This window comes from Dendropsophus ebraccatus, chromosome 6 (assembly GCF_027789765.1).
Source record: "Dendropsophus ebraccatus isolate aDenEbr1 chromosome 6, aDenEbr1.pat, whole genome shotgun sequence".
Lineage (NCBI taxonomy): Eukaryota > Metazoa > Chordata > Amphibia > Anura > Hylidae > Dendropsophus > Dendropsophus ebraccatus.
In genome coordinates, this window is record NC_091459.1 from 144131520 (window position 1) to 144146346 (window position 14827).

General features: G+C 47.5%; 1 protein-coding gene across 1 annotated transcript; it reads right to left on the reverse strand.

The window, feature by feature from the left end:
* Positions 1 to 751: 751 nt before the first annotated feature.
* Positions 752 to 10762, reverse strand: SLC66A3 (solute carrier family 66 member 3). The gene is made up of 7 exons (XM_069974112.1): positions 10541 to 10762; positions 8608 to 8690; positions 7215 to 7284; positions 6156 to 6213; positions 5870 to 5990; positions 5739 to 5780; positions 752 to 2892 (listed from the first exon to the last, which is right to left on the reverse strand). The coding sequence occupies exons 1-7, from the start codon at positions 10687 to 10689 to the stop codon at positions 2789 to 2791; spliced, it is 627 nt and encodes a 208-aa protein (XP_069830213.1). The 5' UTR covers positions 10690 to 10762; the 3' UTR covers positions 752 to 2788.
* Positions 10763 to 14827: the final 4065 nt, after the last annotated feature.

Here is a 14827-nt window from a genome sequence, read left to right on the forward strand (position 1 = left end):
GGCATTTAAGGGGTTAATGAGACACAGCTACCTGTCATTACCCTCAGCTCCCAGGACACTGATGTGTGCGGGGGCGCTCTCACTGCAGCGGTCCCGCACACATCAAACTCCTTCAGTGTCAGGAACGTGCATATATATGTTCCTGCTGCACTTGGTGTGTGCAGCAGCATTGTATATCTACATATTGATGATGGGAAGGGGTTAATACAAATAAAATCCCCTTGGAACTTGTCACATTCAGAATCACGCCTGTTCTGCTTTTTATTTTATAGTAATCGTTACATACAATGATAACTGTCAGTCACTCTGTAGAACCACCCACTGGACTCCTAAGTTCCAAAAGAGCAGGAATTAACAGGTGACAAGCTACACGGAATCTTTGTGATTTTTCTGATTTTTGTAGCCAATTAAAAAAAACAAAGAAATCTAAGCAATTTCATACACCTTGAATTAAATTAAAAACAGCTGATTTTTTAAAGCGGTATTTAGCTTTAACATAATTTTTGATATGTTGTTGCCTACAGTGAGACCAACAATTCCTTCTATACTTCTTATCTATTTAGTCTCCTTTCCCTAGAACTGCTTCTTTTTGCTGAAGACACAAAAATCTGTGTGTGGGCTTTTCTCTGTCCCCTCCCCTTCTGAGCCAGCTGATGTAAACAGCTAATAAGGCCCTTACTGTAAAGAACCCCTTCCTTCCCGCTATGTACAGGACCACCATTACATAAACAATAAAAACACATAACACTGTCCATACTTTGATTTTATTCAGCACACGGTCTGTTCCTTTCCATCCACCCAATCAGATACTTTTTTACTAATATAATTGATTGTCAAGTGAAATGTTTTCACCATTCACAGTGATAGTAACAGACAAAGAAACGTACAGCGTCCTAATACAAATCCCCATAAAAACAACTGCAAACATACATATCCTCAAAGTGCAAATAACCCAGGAGAAGCCGCGGTATAGTGTCCGTATGATGGACAGCGCACCCAGGAGCAGCCGTGGTATAGTGTCCGTATAATGGACAGCGCACCCAGGAGCAGCCGTGGTATAGTGTCCGTATAATGGACAGCGCACCCAGGAGCAGCCGTGGTATAGTGTCCGTATAATGGACGGCGCACCCAGGAGCAGCCGTGGTATAGTGTCCGTATAATGGACGGCGCACCCAGGAGCAGCCGTGGTATAGTGTCCGTATAATGGACAGCGCACCCAGGAGCAGCCGTGGTATAGTGTCCGTTTAATGGACGGCGCACCCAGGAGCAGCCGTGGTATAGTGTCCGTATAATGGACGGCGCACCCAGGAGAAGCCGCGGTATAGTGTCCGTATGATGGACAGCGCACCCCGGAGCAGCCGCGGTATAGTGTCCGTATAATGGACAGCGCACCCAGGAGCAGCCGCGGTATAGTGTCCGTTTAATGGACGGCGCACCCAGGAGCAGCCGCGGTATAGTGTCCGTTTAATGGACAGCGCATCCAGGAGCAGCCGCGGTATAGTGTCCGTTTAATGGACGGCGCACCCAGGAGCAGCCGCGGTATAGTGTCCGTTTAATGGACAGCGCACCCAGGAGCAGCCGCGGTATAGTGTCCGTTTAATGGACAGCGCACCCAGGAGCAGCCGCGGTATAGTGTCCGTTTAATGGACGGCGCACCCAGGAGCAGCCGCGGTATAGTGTCCGTTTAATGGACGGCGCACCCAGGAGCAGCCGCGGTATAGTGTCCGTATGATGGCCAGCGCACCCAGGAGCGGCCGCGGTATAGTGTCCGTATGATCGACAGCGCAGTCATTGTGAACTGTGCGCGGATCACCATACTGTCATCTAGGTTTGATTCGCTGGATCGGGGGGGGGGGGGGGTCCAGGTCATGCAGCCCCACAGCCTCTATCAGACACACATTCTGTATGGTGGCAGTAGTTTTTATTTCTTTATAGCCTGGACTAATATATATATATATATATATATATATATATATATATATATATATATATATATATATCTGTATGTATCCTAACTTTCTTATTAGTTCCCTCCATAACCTTGTACTGGAATGTTTTGTACTTAAAGGGAACCCGTCACACTACAAATCTCCTCCAGTCTGCAGGCAGCATGTTAGGGTATCCGAAGTTCTGCCTGTCCCACTGATCCAATGGGATTTCTCAATTACAATCCACCCAAAGAAATGACAGGTCATTGCTGCCCTACTTTTTCTTAGCAGTAGTTCATGTACATATAAATACCCCCACCCATCATTCTATATAAAATATACAGTATTCTATCAGTATATGTAGTGGAGTAGTGACACAGCAGCCGCACCAAAGACCAAGCTGGAATGTAACAAGAATAAACATTTCTGAGAGCTTCCTGCCTATCGGATCTGGTACTGCTGGGTACATGGACCCGTATGGGAGAAAAACAGGGTGAGCAATGGACCTACAGGCAACGGGACACCAAATTCATGTTGGATTTAGAGCGTGCCATATATCTGCCATGAAAAACGGTGTGCCCCCCTATGGGTACAGATTTATATGGTAAAGAACTGTGATATATTATTATGCAGTCTGTATCATGCCTCAATAGGAGGGATTCTGACTAATTATATATATATATATATATATATATATATATATATATACAGACTTCCCTTATATACATAATAAGGAAAAAGGTAAATCTCCGGTAGGTGGAGTTAACCATCTGTAGAGCACGACCTTCTATTAGTCCGTTATATGGAGGGTGTATTCTGGTACAGGAAGCTTATGTATATATGTAAGGACATGTAACCGCTCATTCCTCCTTCTTCTTCTTGGCCTCAGGTTTCTTCCTGTATTGCAGAATGACAATCACCACCCAGCAGTTAAGGAATAACATCACGATGAACCGGACGAGAACTGGAAGGAGAGAAGATTATTATATAGAGCAATAGTAAGAGTACGGAAATAAGGTGTAATATAGAATCTCGTAACAACGAAAAAATATCTGTGTGAACAGTGTTCAATGTCCCATATATATCTCTCTTACTGATATATCTGTGGTCCAATGTGCTCCCAGTTACTCAGGCTGCCACAAGCCTGCTTGTCTGCATGTATATATGTAATATAGGATTTGACAGCTCTCCTGTGGGGTGTAGTATATAGAGGAGGAGCAGGTGTCCTGTGGGGTGTAGTATATAGAGGAGGAGGTGTCCTGTGGGGTTTAGTATATAGAGGAGGAGCAGGTGTCCTGTGGGGTGTAGTATATAGAGGAGGTGTCCTGTGGGGTGTAGTATATAGAGGAGGAGGTGTCCTGTGGGGGTATAGTATATAGAGGAGGAGGAGGTGTCCTGTGGGGGTATAGTATATATAGGAGGAGGTGTCCTGTGGGAGTATAGTATATAGAGGAGGAGGTGTCCTGTGGGGGAGTAGTATATAGAGGAGGAGGTGTCCTGTGGGGGTGTAGTATATAGAGGAGGAGGTGTCCTGTGGGGGTGTAGTATATAGAGGAGGAGGATTAGAGATGATCAAACCATTTGATTCCCGATGCCTTCCCGGTCCGTGGGGAAGGAGGAGACAGCCCGGGGACCGCCTGGATTTCTGGGATTCATCCTAGGTAATAGGTACCCGTGCTGTCTCCTCCTTCCCCACGGACCGGGAAGGCATCGGGAATCAAATGGTTCAACAAGGTTTGAGTTCTATAGAACCTAAGATTTTCCGCTGTTTGATCATCTCTATAGAGGAGGAGGTGTCCTGTGGGGTGTAGTATATAGAGGAGGAGGTGTCCTGTGGGGTGTAGTATATAGAGGAGGAGGTGTCCTGTGGGGTGTAGTATATAGAGGAGGAGATGTCCTGTGGGGTGTAGTATATAGAGGAGGAGGTGTCCTGTGTGGTGTAGTATATAGAGGAGCAGGTGTCCTGTGTGGTGTAGTATATAGAGGAGGAGGTGTCCTGTGGGGGAGTAGTATATAGAGGAGCAGGTGCCCTGTGGGATGTAGTATATAGAGGAGCAGGTGTCCTGTGTGGTGTAGTATATAGAGGAGCAGGTGTCCTGTGGGGTGTAGCATATAGAGGAGGAGGTGTCCTGTGGGGTGTAGCATATAGAGGAGGAGGTGTCCTGTGGGGGGTGGGAGAGATCAGCCATAGCTCTGTAAAACGTCTCTGTCAGTTGTTTCCCAGATCAGAGCCCCCATAACAATGTTACTGACATGTAGGTCCTGGTAAAAATGCCCAAGTAATGTTAAATATTAATGCCCCCTGTAGCCGGGTATAGTGCCCCCAGGTATAATGCCCCCCAATGTGGCTAGATGCAATGTTTCCTACATCCATATATACCCCCATTTAGATACAGCACCCCCTATTCACTCTTATTGACCAGAACAGGAGGGGTGAGGTACTGGGAGAAGGAGGGTGGGCGGCCTCAGGAGCAGCGTTTATTAGCACCCCGGGAAATTGCCGAGTTGGCACCAAAAGTAAATGAATTCTTTTCACATGTCACGTACCCCCTTCCTTCATCCGCTATATAACCTACCTGACCGTCCATCCGCTATATAACCTACCTGACCGTCCATCCGCTATATAACCTCCCTGACTGTATATCTGCTATATAACCTACCTGACCGTCCATCCGCTATATAACCTCCCTGACTGTATATCCGCTATATAACCTACCTGACCATCCACCTGCTATATAACCTCCCTGACCATTAATCCGCTATATAACCTCCCTAACCGTTCATCCGCTATATAACCTCCCTAACCGTTCATCCGCTATATAACCTCCCTGACCATCCATCCACTATATAACCTACCTGACCGTTCATCCACTATATAACCTACCTGACCGTCCATCCGCTATATAACCTACCTGACCGTCCATCCGCTATATAACCTACCTGACCATCCATCCGCTATATAACCTTTCTGGCTGTATATCCGCTATATAACCTACCTGACCATCCATCTGCTATATAACCTACCTGACCATCCACCTGCTATATAACCTATCTGGCTGTATATCCGCTATATAACCTACCTGACCGTCCATCTGCTATATAACCTATCTGACCGTCCATCCGCTATATAACCTACCTGACCATCCATCCGCTATATAACCTACCTGACCGTCCATCCGCTATATAACCTACCTGACCATCCATCCGCTATATAACCTACCTGACCATCCATCCGCTATATAACCTACCTGACTGTATATCCGCTATATAACCTACCTGACCATCCACCTGCTATATAACCTACCTGACCATCCACCTGCTATATAACCTACCTGACTGTATATCCGCTATATAACCTACCTGACCATCCACCTGCTATATAACCTATCTGGCTGTATATCCGCTATATAACCTACCTAAACCGTCCATCCGCTATATAACCTACCTGACCATCCATCCGCTATATAACCTACCTGACCATCCATCCGCTATATAAACTACCTGACCATCCATCCGCTATATAACCTACCTGACCGTCCATCCGCTATATAACCTACCTGACCGTCCATCCGCTATATAACCTACCTGACCATCCATCCGCTATATAACCTACCTGACCATCCATCCGCTATATAACCTACCTGACCATCCATCCGCTATATAACCTACCTGACCATCCATCCGCTATATAACCTACCTGACCATCCATCCGCTATATAAACTACCTGACTATCCATCCGCTATATAACCTACCTAAACCGTCCATCCGCTATATAACCTACCTGACCATCCATCCGCTATATAACCTACCTGCAATGTCTCCTGTGGTCATCACTGTAGTAAATATTCTGGCTGTGAATAAAGAAGAAAGATGAATATACACGCAGACACCTGTGGCCTATTGGCAGTACAGAGTATTATTAGTGCAGATGGTGACTCACTAACACAGGTGTACGTCGCCATGGCCCACGTCAGTGCACTCGCCTGTCCAGACTCCTGCGTGCGCCATAGATGCTGCAGCTGGAGGAACTTGCTGGAGGCGCTGATCACGGTACATAAATTCTGCAGGACAGGACGGTATAAAACAGAGGCAGATACTACTATACACAAGGTCCGTTACTGGGACTGCCAATAGGGGGAGCTGTTTATTTCTACCCGCAGCCATTGTAATAGACTGTATATCCATCATGCTATATTCATCTCTATATAGTATAGTATAGTACTCACCAGCGCTACGTCTATTATCCACTTCCTGAGGACTAATATATTCCAGAGGCCAAAGAACCTAATGTGCCGTTAAGAATTATAGACAATACTTTCATGGGGGGCCCAGTGTTCTAATGGTTAGCACCCTCATTGTAGTGCAGGGGGAGGGGCCTGAACATCTGGACAGAAGACACAGGAGCAGGACCTGCACAGAGAGAAAAGGGTGAAGGACCTGATCACATGACCTGAAGGTCCTCAACCTCACAGTGTGGAGAGCAGCCCGACAGAGAGGAAGACTGAGCTGTAAGTGCTGCGTGTCAGTGTCTGTCAGTCAGTCAGTCAGTGATGGGTAGTGGTGTCTTAAAGGAGAAGTCCTGCCAAAATTTGTATTAAAGTCTTGTATTGCCCCCCAAAAGTTATATAAATCCCCAATATACACTTATTAAGGGAAATGCTTATAAAGTGCTTTTTTTCCCTGCACTTACTACTGCATCAAGGCTTCACTTCCTAGACAACATGGTGATGTCACTTCCTGGACAACATGGTGATGTCACTTCCTGGACAACATGGGCAGCAGCCACAGCCCGCACAGCTCGGGTCGTGACATCACCATGTTATCCAGGATGTGACATCACCGTGTTATCCAGGTAGTGACATCACCATGTTATCCAGGAAGTGACATCACCATGTTATCCAGGAAGTGACATCACCATGTTACCCAGGAAGTGACATCACCATGGTATCCAGGAAGTGACATCACCATGTTATCCAGGAAGTGACATCACCAGGCAAGTGCAGGGAAAAAAGCTCTTTATAAGCATTTCCCATAATAAGTGTATATTGGTGACTTGTATAACTTTTGGGGGGCAATACAATATTTAAATAAAAATTTTCACCAGACTTCTCCTTTAAGTGATGGTTGATGGATGCATGGAGGCCTTGTCACCAGAGAGCCTGCAATAACCTGGAGCCGGCGCTGTGTAGAACAGAAGATCAGGGTCAGGTCGTCATCCCAGTTACCGGCTGTGATAATATCAGCGATGGATTATACTACGACTCCGTGTGATATAGGAAGGATACATCCCGGAGTACAGCAGTGCATTCCGTATACTGCCGCTGTACAAGAGGATGAAGAGGAGAAGTACAGCATCTGTAATATACAAGACAGTATGAGGAGGACATCACTTACAGCAGGGGATCGGCCATGCTCTTAGGGGGTGTTCACCCGCTGCAGACCGTCCCGCAGGATGGTGACTATAAGCTCCACAACGGGGGGAAAGGAGGGGGGGCAGGGCAGTGAGGCGGCCGTTCTTAGGCTGTGGTCATACATTCAGGTTTTTAGTTGCTATTATATTATACAGAGCCAGGACTGTCTCCAATATCCCTCTGCTCCATGGAGGATTTGTTCCTAGCAAAGAATTCAATAATTGCAACTAGAAGGTGTGAATACAGTCTAAGGCCAGGAAATCTATCCCGATTCCTTATCAGGATAATAATGTCCTGGCCTGAAAATAGCTCCGGACATTATAGGACATGGTCTATTTGTGTCCAGAATTCCAGCATGGACGCCCCATAGAACCCTATAGAAGCATCCGGAATTCTGGAATCTGCCGGACCTGGCCAGCACCAATCCCAGTGTCACCTGGTGCTGCACCTGGCCCTTTAAAGGAGAACTCCGGGAGGGGGAGGATGAAAAAAGTAACATGTCCTCACATCCCCCGCTCCAGCACCAATGCCGGTTATCAGCAGCTCCGGAGCCCCAGACACATCTTCATTCTTCCAGTACTTATCAGCTTCTGTATGTCCTGCAGGAAGTGGTATATTCTTTCCAGCTCTCTGCTGCCACCTCTGTCCATGTCAGGAACTGTCCAGAGCAGCAGCAAATCCCCATAGGAAACTTCCCTTGCTCTCCAGTCTGGAAAAAATACACTACTTTTTGCAGGACATACAGAAGCTGATAAGTATGGGAAGACTCAAATTTTTTTTTATAGAAGTAAATTACAAATCTCTGGTACCAGTTGATTTGAAAGATTTTTTTTTGTGAACTACCCCTTTAACTGTACATGCTCCTACTCAGGAGCGCATACAGTTAAATGCGGCACATTGCCTGATTGCCAGTGGCTCCCGGCCCTGTCAGTCACTCTTCTGGTAGGTAGCATTATGCTTCCAGCCACAAGAGGCCGCTCTCTCCCCCTCAGTACTGTGGTGTACAAGTGAGGTAGAAGCGTGAGGCGAGATGCAGCCTCCAGCAGGTGAGTATCGCCTTTTTTTTTAACTTCAGTTTTTACGGTAATAGGTAATAGGTACCTAATAGGTAATCAGGTAATACTCCCGGAAAGGCTTCAGGATCAGCATTTCCTGACCTTAAAAACGGCCACGGACGTGTGCAGCAGGCCCTACAGCTCCCCCAATGTACAATATATACTATGAGCCGTTCTAAGACAATCGGCCGATTTCTTTGGCGTTCCCTCACCTTGTGCTATTATGATCGGATACTCGAGATACGTCTCCATCGGGTATTCATAATACATGTGGTATCTCAGAAATACGAGAAATCTGGAAAGAGACAAACAAATGGATTCAAGTAATTTATTATGGAGCCAACGCTTGTACAGAAGGGGGGCCACAGCTGTAGAGGGGGCAAAAACGGCCAAATACCCGAAATATTAATCCAGCTATAACGTCCCAGTGCTGTCAGCTCCAGTATGGACTGGTATGTGAACTGGTATCACCTGCAGATTGGAGTGCTGACCCCCTTCTTTTGTCTGTAGTGATCAGGAGGTTGCCCCCCCCAGGCATCTCTATATCTATATATTGTATATATGGAGGAACACCAAACAGGAGTATTTTTTTCTTCTTAAACTGAGGAATTTGGTGCAGGAGAAGTAAAGCTGCAGAGGGTGTGAGGTGTACGGTGTAGAGTTACCTGACCGGCCGGGGGGCTTACACACCCATAAGCTGCACAAGGACGTTCACGAACAGAAGGGAACGCAGCCCTGATGATAACTGCTGAGTGCAGAGCTCTGCAGCCTTCATAGGGTTAATCCATTAAGGTGCAATGAGAAGGAAGATTGAATGCAAGTTACATAAAGAGGCTTAGTGTGTGCTAGCTGTATACATAGTAATGGACACACAATGGGTTGTGTGCACAATGCAGGCTGCATGAAGGGTTAATGGGTACACTGCAGGCTAAACAAAGGGTTAATAAGTACAGTGCAGGCTGCATAGAGGGTTAATGAGTACAGTGCAGGATATGTAAAGGGTTAATGAGTACAGTGCAGGCTGTGTAAAGGGTTAATGAGCACAGTGCTGGCTGCATAGAGGGTTAATGAGTACAGTGTTGGCTGCATAAAAGGTTAATGAGTACATTGCAAGCTGTATAAAGGGTTAGTGAGTACAGTGCTGGCTGCGTAGAGGGTTAATAAGTACAGTGCAGGATATGTAAAGGGTTAATGAGTACAGTGCAGGCTGCGTAAAGGGTTAATGAGTACAGTGCAGGCTACATAGAGGGTTAATGAGCACAGTGCAGGCTACGTAAAGGGTTAATGAATACAGTGCAGGCTGCGTAAAGGGTTAATGAGTACAGTGCAGGCTGCGTAAAGGGTTAATGAGTACAATGCTGGCTGCGTAAAGGGTTAATAAGTACAGTGCAGGCTGTATAAAGGGTTAATAAGTACAGTGCAGGCTGCATAAAGGGTTAAGAAGTACAGTGCAGGCTGTATAAAGGGTTAGTGAGTACGTGTCAGGCTGTTTAGAGGGTTAATGAGTACAGTGCAGGCTATGTAAAGGATTAATAATTACAGTGCAGGCAATGTAAAGGGTTAATCAGCACAGTGCAGGCTGCATAGAGGGTTAATCAGCACAGTGCAGGCTGCATAGAGGGTTAATGAGTACAGTGCTGGCTGCATAAAGGGTTAATAAGTACAGTGCAGGCTGTATAAAGGGTTAGTGAGTACGTTGCAGGCTGTTTAGAGGGTTCATGAGTACAGTGCAGGCAATGTAAAGGGTTAATGAGCACAGTGCAGGCTGCCTAGAGGGTTAATGAGCACAGTGCAGGCTGCATAGAGGGTTAATGAGCACAGTGCAGGCTGCATAGACGGTTAATGAGTACAGTGCAGGTAATGTAAAGGGTTAATGAGCACAGTGCAGGCTGCATAGAGGGTTAATGAGTACAGTGCAGGTAATGTAAAGGGTTAATGAGCACAGTGCAGGCTGCATAGAGGGTTAATGAGTACAGTGCAGGTAATGTAAAGGGTTAATGAGCACAGTGCATGCTGCCTAGAGGGTTAATGAGTACAGTGCAGGTAATGTAAAGGGTTAATGAGTACAGTGCAGGCTGCATTAGGAGTGAGCAGGGGGCAGGGCACAGTATGGGTGCAGGGAGGTGGTGTCTGCTGACATCTTACCCGGTCACCTCCAGCAGCACACTGCCCAGGCTCAGCCCCTCTGCAGACTTGGCCGCCATCACTGACAGGATCTGCGGGAACTTCAGCACCATACACACCACCAGGGTGCTCCAGTTGGCGAACAGCAGCAGCTCGGTGCTCCGCTCCATGGTGTCTCCTCAGCTCTGAGGATGATGAGGAGGCTGCAAAGTTTTAAACCAGAGAGATTTCACTTCCTCTTCCTCCATGTGACTGAGGGGAGGGAGATGGCGGCTCCTCCCAGATCTAACAATGAGGATGAGGAGGCTGATGGCAGCGAAGGACACAAGTCTGACCTGTGTGACCACTTACCTGTCTGTTATGTGCGGTATTATAGGTCTCATCTCCTCTGTGATATGTGACCTCGTATCCTGAAGGGTAAAACCACCAGCAGATATCAACCCTCAAAGGGGTTATACAGGATTAGAAAAATATCTGCTTTCTTCCAGAAACAGCGCCGCCCCTGTCCTCAGGCTGTGTGTGGTAGTGCAACTGAGTTCTGTTATAATATATGGAGCTGAGCCGTAGTACCACACATGGCCTGAGGACAGGTATGGCGCTGTTTTCTAACCCTTCTAAGTCGTCTGATGAAAATCCAATTCACACATTTTCCACCAGAGAAAGCTGCGCCTGAGAGGAGGACATGGCGGCCAGTTACGGTGACAATATAGATAAGTGGATGCCAGCATACAAAAAAAGTTTGGCTGGTTTCTTGTGCTATGCCAGCTGGAGGCTATACCAGGGAGCAGGCAGAAGACAGGAAGATACTGGGGAGCGGGCAGAATCCGGGAAGATACGGGGAGCGAGCAAAGAGCAGGTAGATACCCAGGAGCGGGCAGAAGACAGGAAGATACTGGGGAGCGGGCAGAATCCGGGAAGATACGGGGAGCGAGCAAAGAGCAGGTAGATACCCAGGAGCGGGCAGAAGGCAGGAAGATACCGGGGATCGGGCAGAAGGCAGGAAGATACCGGGGAGCGGGTAGAAGGCAGGAAGATACCGGGGAGCGGGCAGAAGGCAGGAAGATACCGGGGAGCGGGCAGAAGACAGGAAGATACCGGGGAGCGGGCAGAAGGCAGAAAGATACCGGGTAGCGGGCAGAAGACAGGAAGATACCGGGGAGCAGGCAGAAGGCAGGAAGATACCAGGGAGTGGGCAGAAGGCAGGAAGATACCGGGGAGCGAGTAGAAGGCAGGAAGATACCGGGGAGCGGGCAGAAGGCAGGAAGATACCGGGGAGCGGGCAGAAGGCAGGAAGATACCAGGGAGCGGGCAGAAGTCAGGAAGATACCGGGGAGGGGGCAGAAGGCAGAAAGATACTGGGTAGCAGGCAGAAGACAGGAAGATACCGGGGAGCGGGCAGAAGACAGGAAGATATCGGGGAGCGGACAGAAGACAGGAAGATACCGGGGAGCGGGCAGAAGACAAGATGATACTGGGTAGCGGGCAGAAGGCAGGAAGATACCGGGGAGCGGGCAGAAGACAGGAAGATACCGGGGAGCGGGCAGAAGACAGATAGGTAGGGGAGCGGGCAAAAGACAGGATGATACTGGGAAGCGGGCAGAAGGCAGGAGGATACCAGGGAGCGGGCAGAAGGCAGGAAGATACCGGGGAGCGGGCAGAAGGCAGGAAGATACTAGGGGGCAGGCAAAAGACAGGAAGGTAGGGGAGTGGGCAGAAGACAGGAGGATACCAGGGAGTGGGCAGAAGGCAGGAGGATACCGGGATGCGGGCAGAAGGCAGGAAGATACCGGGGAGCGGGCAGAAGGCAGGAGGATACCGGGGAGCGGGCAGAAGCCAGGAGGATACCAGGGAGCGGGCAGAAGGGAGGAAGATACCGGGGAGCAAGCAGAAGGCAGAAAGGTAGGGGAGCGGGCAGAAGGCAGAAAGATATCAGGGAGCGGGCAGAAGGCAGGAAGATATCGGGAAGCGGGCAGAAGACAGGATACCGGGGAGCGGGCAGAAGACAGGAAGATACCGGGGAGCGGGCAGAAGGCAGGAAGATACCGGGGAGCGGGCAGAGGGCAGGAAGGTATCGGGGATTGGAGCAGAGGACAGTGGACCCCAGTGCTGTAGTCGGGGAGGTAGGTGTAATGTATGTTGTTATGTTCAGCCACTTCCTCCCCGGCTCTGAAACCAAACTTCCCCTTTAAGGAAGTTATATTACAAAGTGCATACATTTATTACTGCAATGTCTTAGCAAAAAAAACCCCAAACAAACAGAAAAAAACAACTAAAAAAATAAAAAGTCTGATACTTCATAAAGTAACTTTCTATATACTGTGTCATTATACGATGATTCCTCCATTATTACAGTCCGCCATATGCCGTGTCTATATATGACACTAATAGAAGCCGTGGCGGTGTTCTTATCTGAGGAGAGGTGCTGGCTGACAAGTAGGAAGATGTGAGGTATGTATATGTGATTCCCCGGGGTTCCCAATCCTTAACCCCTCAAGGACACTTGACATGTTTTTATGCCTCCTCAGAATATAAATGTATATTAATATACTAGAGAATGTACCCGATGCTGCCCAGGTATAAAGTGTCAATCTTAGCCCTCTTTTTTGTTTAAGGGTAAATTGCCAGGAGCCTTATATACACTATATACCTCTATATACCCCGACAGTTCTGCATGGTTTATGTTAATTTTTAATTATGCACAATAGAAATAATCTAAATACTTTTAACATCCAAAATATGATGTCCTATGTGATACGACAGAGCCTGTTTATATACCACGCCTCTACATAAATCCTGTGTGCACCAGCCCAGAGCTGGCGTCGGTTTCTTTGGCATTTTTTTTTCAGCATGAAAAATGTTAAATCGAGTGGACACAGAGCCTGTGCGCCCCCACCGGTTCCTGAGGCGTTTGTGGTTATGGTTGTCCAGTCTGGTCTTTCCAGATCGGCGCCATGGTGAAGCTCTCTCCACCAGCCAATGCCTCCAGATCTTCCAACTATGGGATCTCGTTTTGTACCTGCCTCATATGCCACAGGCCCCAGGATACTTCATCTGCCGCTGAGGATAACAAACCTAAATATATCATGAGGACTCTGAAAGTCACTTGATGGGGAGGAATCAAAAAATTGGGCACCTTTCCGGATCCAGAGAACCCGCTGAGAAGACAAAGTCTACGACCAAGCCTAGAAATGTCTTGGATGTGGGAGTCAACGATGACTTGTCCAGGTTGACTATCATCCTGTTGTTGAAGGTCCAGGACAGAATTCAACTGAGTTAGCAGTAGATCACGAGAGGATACCATGATGAGACGATTGTCTAGATTTAGAGCGATTCTTATACCCTGAGGAGTACCATCATAGAGGAGACCACCTTCATGGAAACTAACCAAGCGGAACTTATCCCGAAGGACAAGACCTTGAATTGGAAGTGTCTTAAATATCCCTGTATATACACAGTGATCCTAAAGGAATTGGCTCTGGGCCGGTAAAATAGGCGTCCTGCAAATCCAGAGAGGCCAGGAAAACACCTCTTAGCAGAGGATGGATCTTACAGACCTTATGGTTTCTATCCAAAACCTTTTCTTTCTCATAAATCTGTTGAGTGATCAAAGATCTACAGACCATCTCTATGTCCCTGATACCTTGGGGACTAGAAAAATGGAGGAGTAAACCTCTCTTTCTCTATGTGAATATGGCACCTCTTCTAGAGCGGATATGGCTAGAAGAATCCGCAGTCTTACTGGACCTAGTGTGTGAGATATGAGGAATCTGATGCGGAAGAGGTTGTAAAGAAAGAGAATAGCCGTATTTTACAATCCACAATACCCACGGGTCCTTTATTAATCTTTGCTGAGGATTTATAAAGCAACTTAGACTACCCCATGGGTCTTCTTTGGAAACTCCTTGGTCTGCTTACTGCCTCCTCTTCTAGTAGTGTAAGAACTTTTTCCTCTACCGTGGTAGCGAACTCTTCCTCTCAAAAGGACCTCAGAAGCCTGGAGATTTGAGGTAGAGACTTGACCTTTCTATCTGGTAGTTCCTCCACCAGCTTATCCAATTCTGGCCCAAAGAGTCTTCCAGGCTGAAACTCCAGGTTGCAGACTTGGAACTTGGATGGGTTATCCCCTGTACAAGGTGACAACCAAAGAGCCCAACGACCAGCTCTTGATAAAGCCATGGCTCTTAAATAGATGATAGTCTAGTCTGCTGAGAAACAATTTTACAAATTTACCTGTTTGAATGCATCATGGACCTTGTCCTTATTAACTCCGGCATCTCCTAAGGCTCCTGGAGACCTCATATGATGAGA

Coding starts and splice junctions, on each gene's coding strand:
- SLC66A3 (XM_069974112.1), bottom strand. CDS start 10,689: ATGGAGCGGAGCACCGAGCTGCTGCTGTTCGCCAACTGGAGCACCCTG. Junction 6,214..7,214: donor GCACTGCTGTACTCCGGGAT/GTATCCTTCCTA, acceptor ACGGCACATTAG/GTTCTTTGGCCTCTGGAATA. Junction 5,991..6,155: donor GGATAATAGACGTAGCGCTG/GTGAGTACTATA, acceptor CCTGTCCTGCAG/AATTTATGTACCGTGATCAG.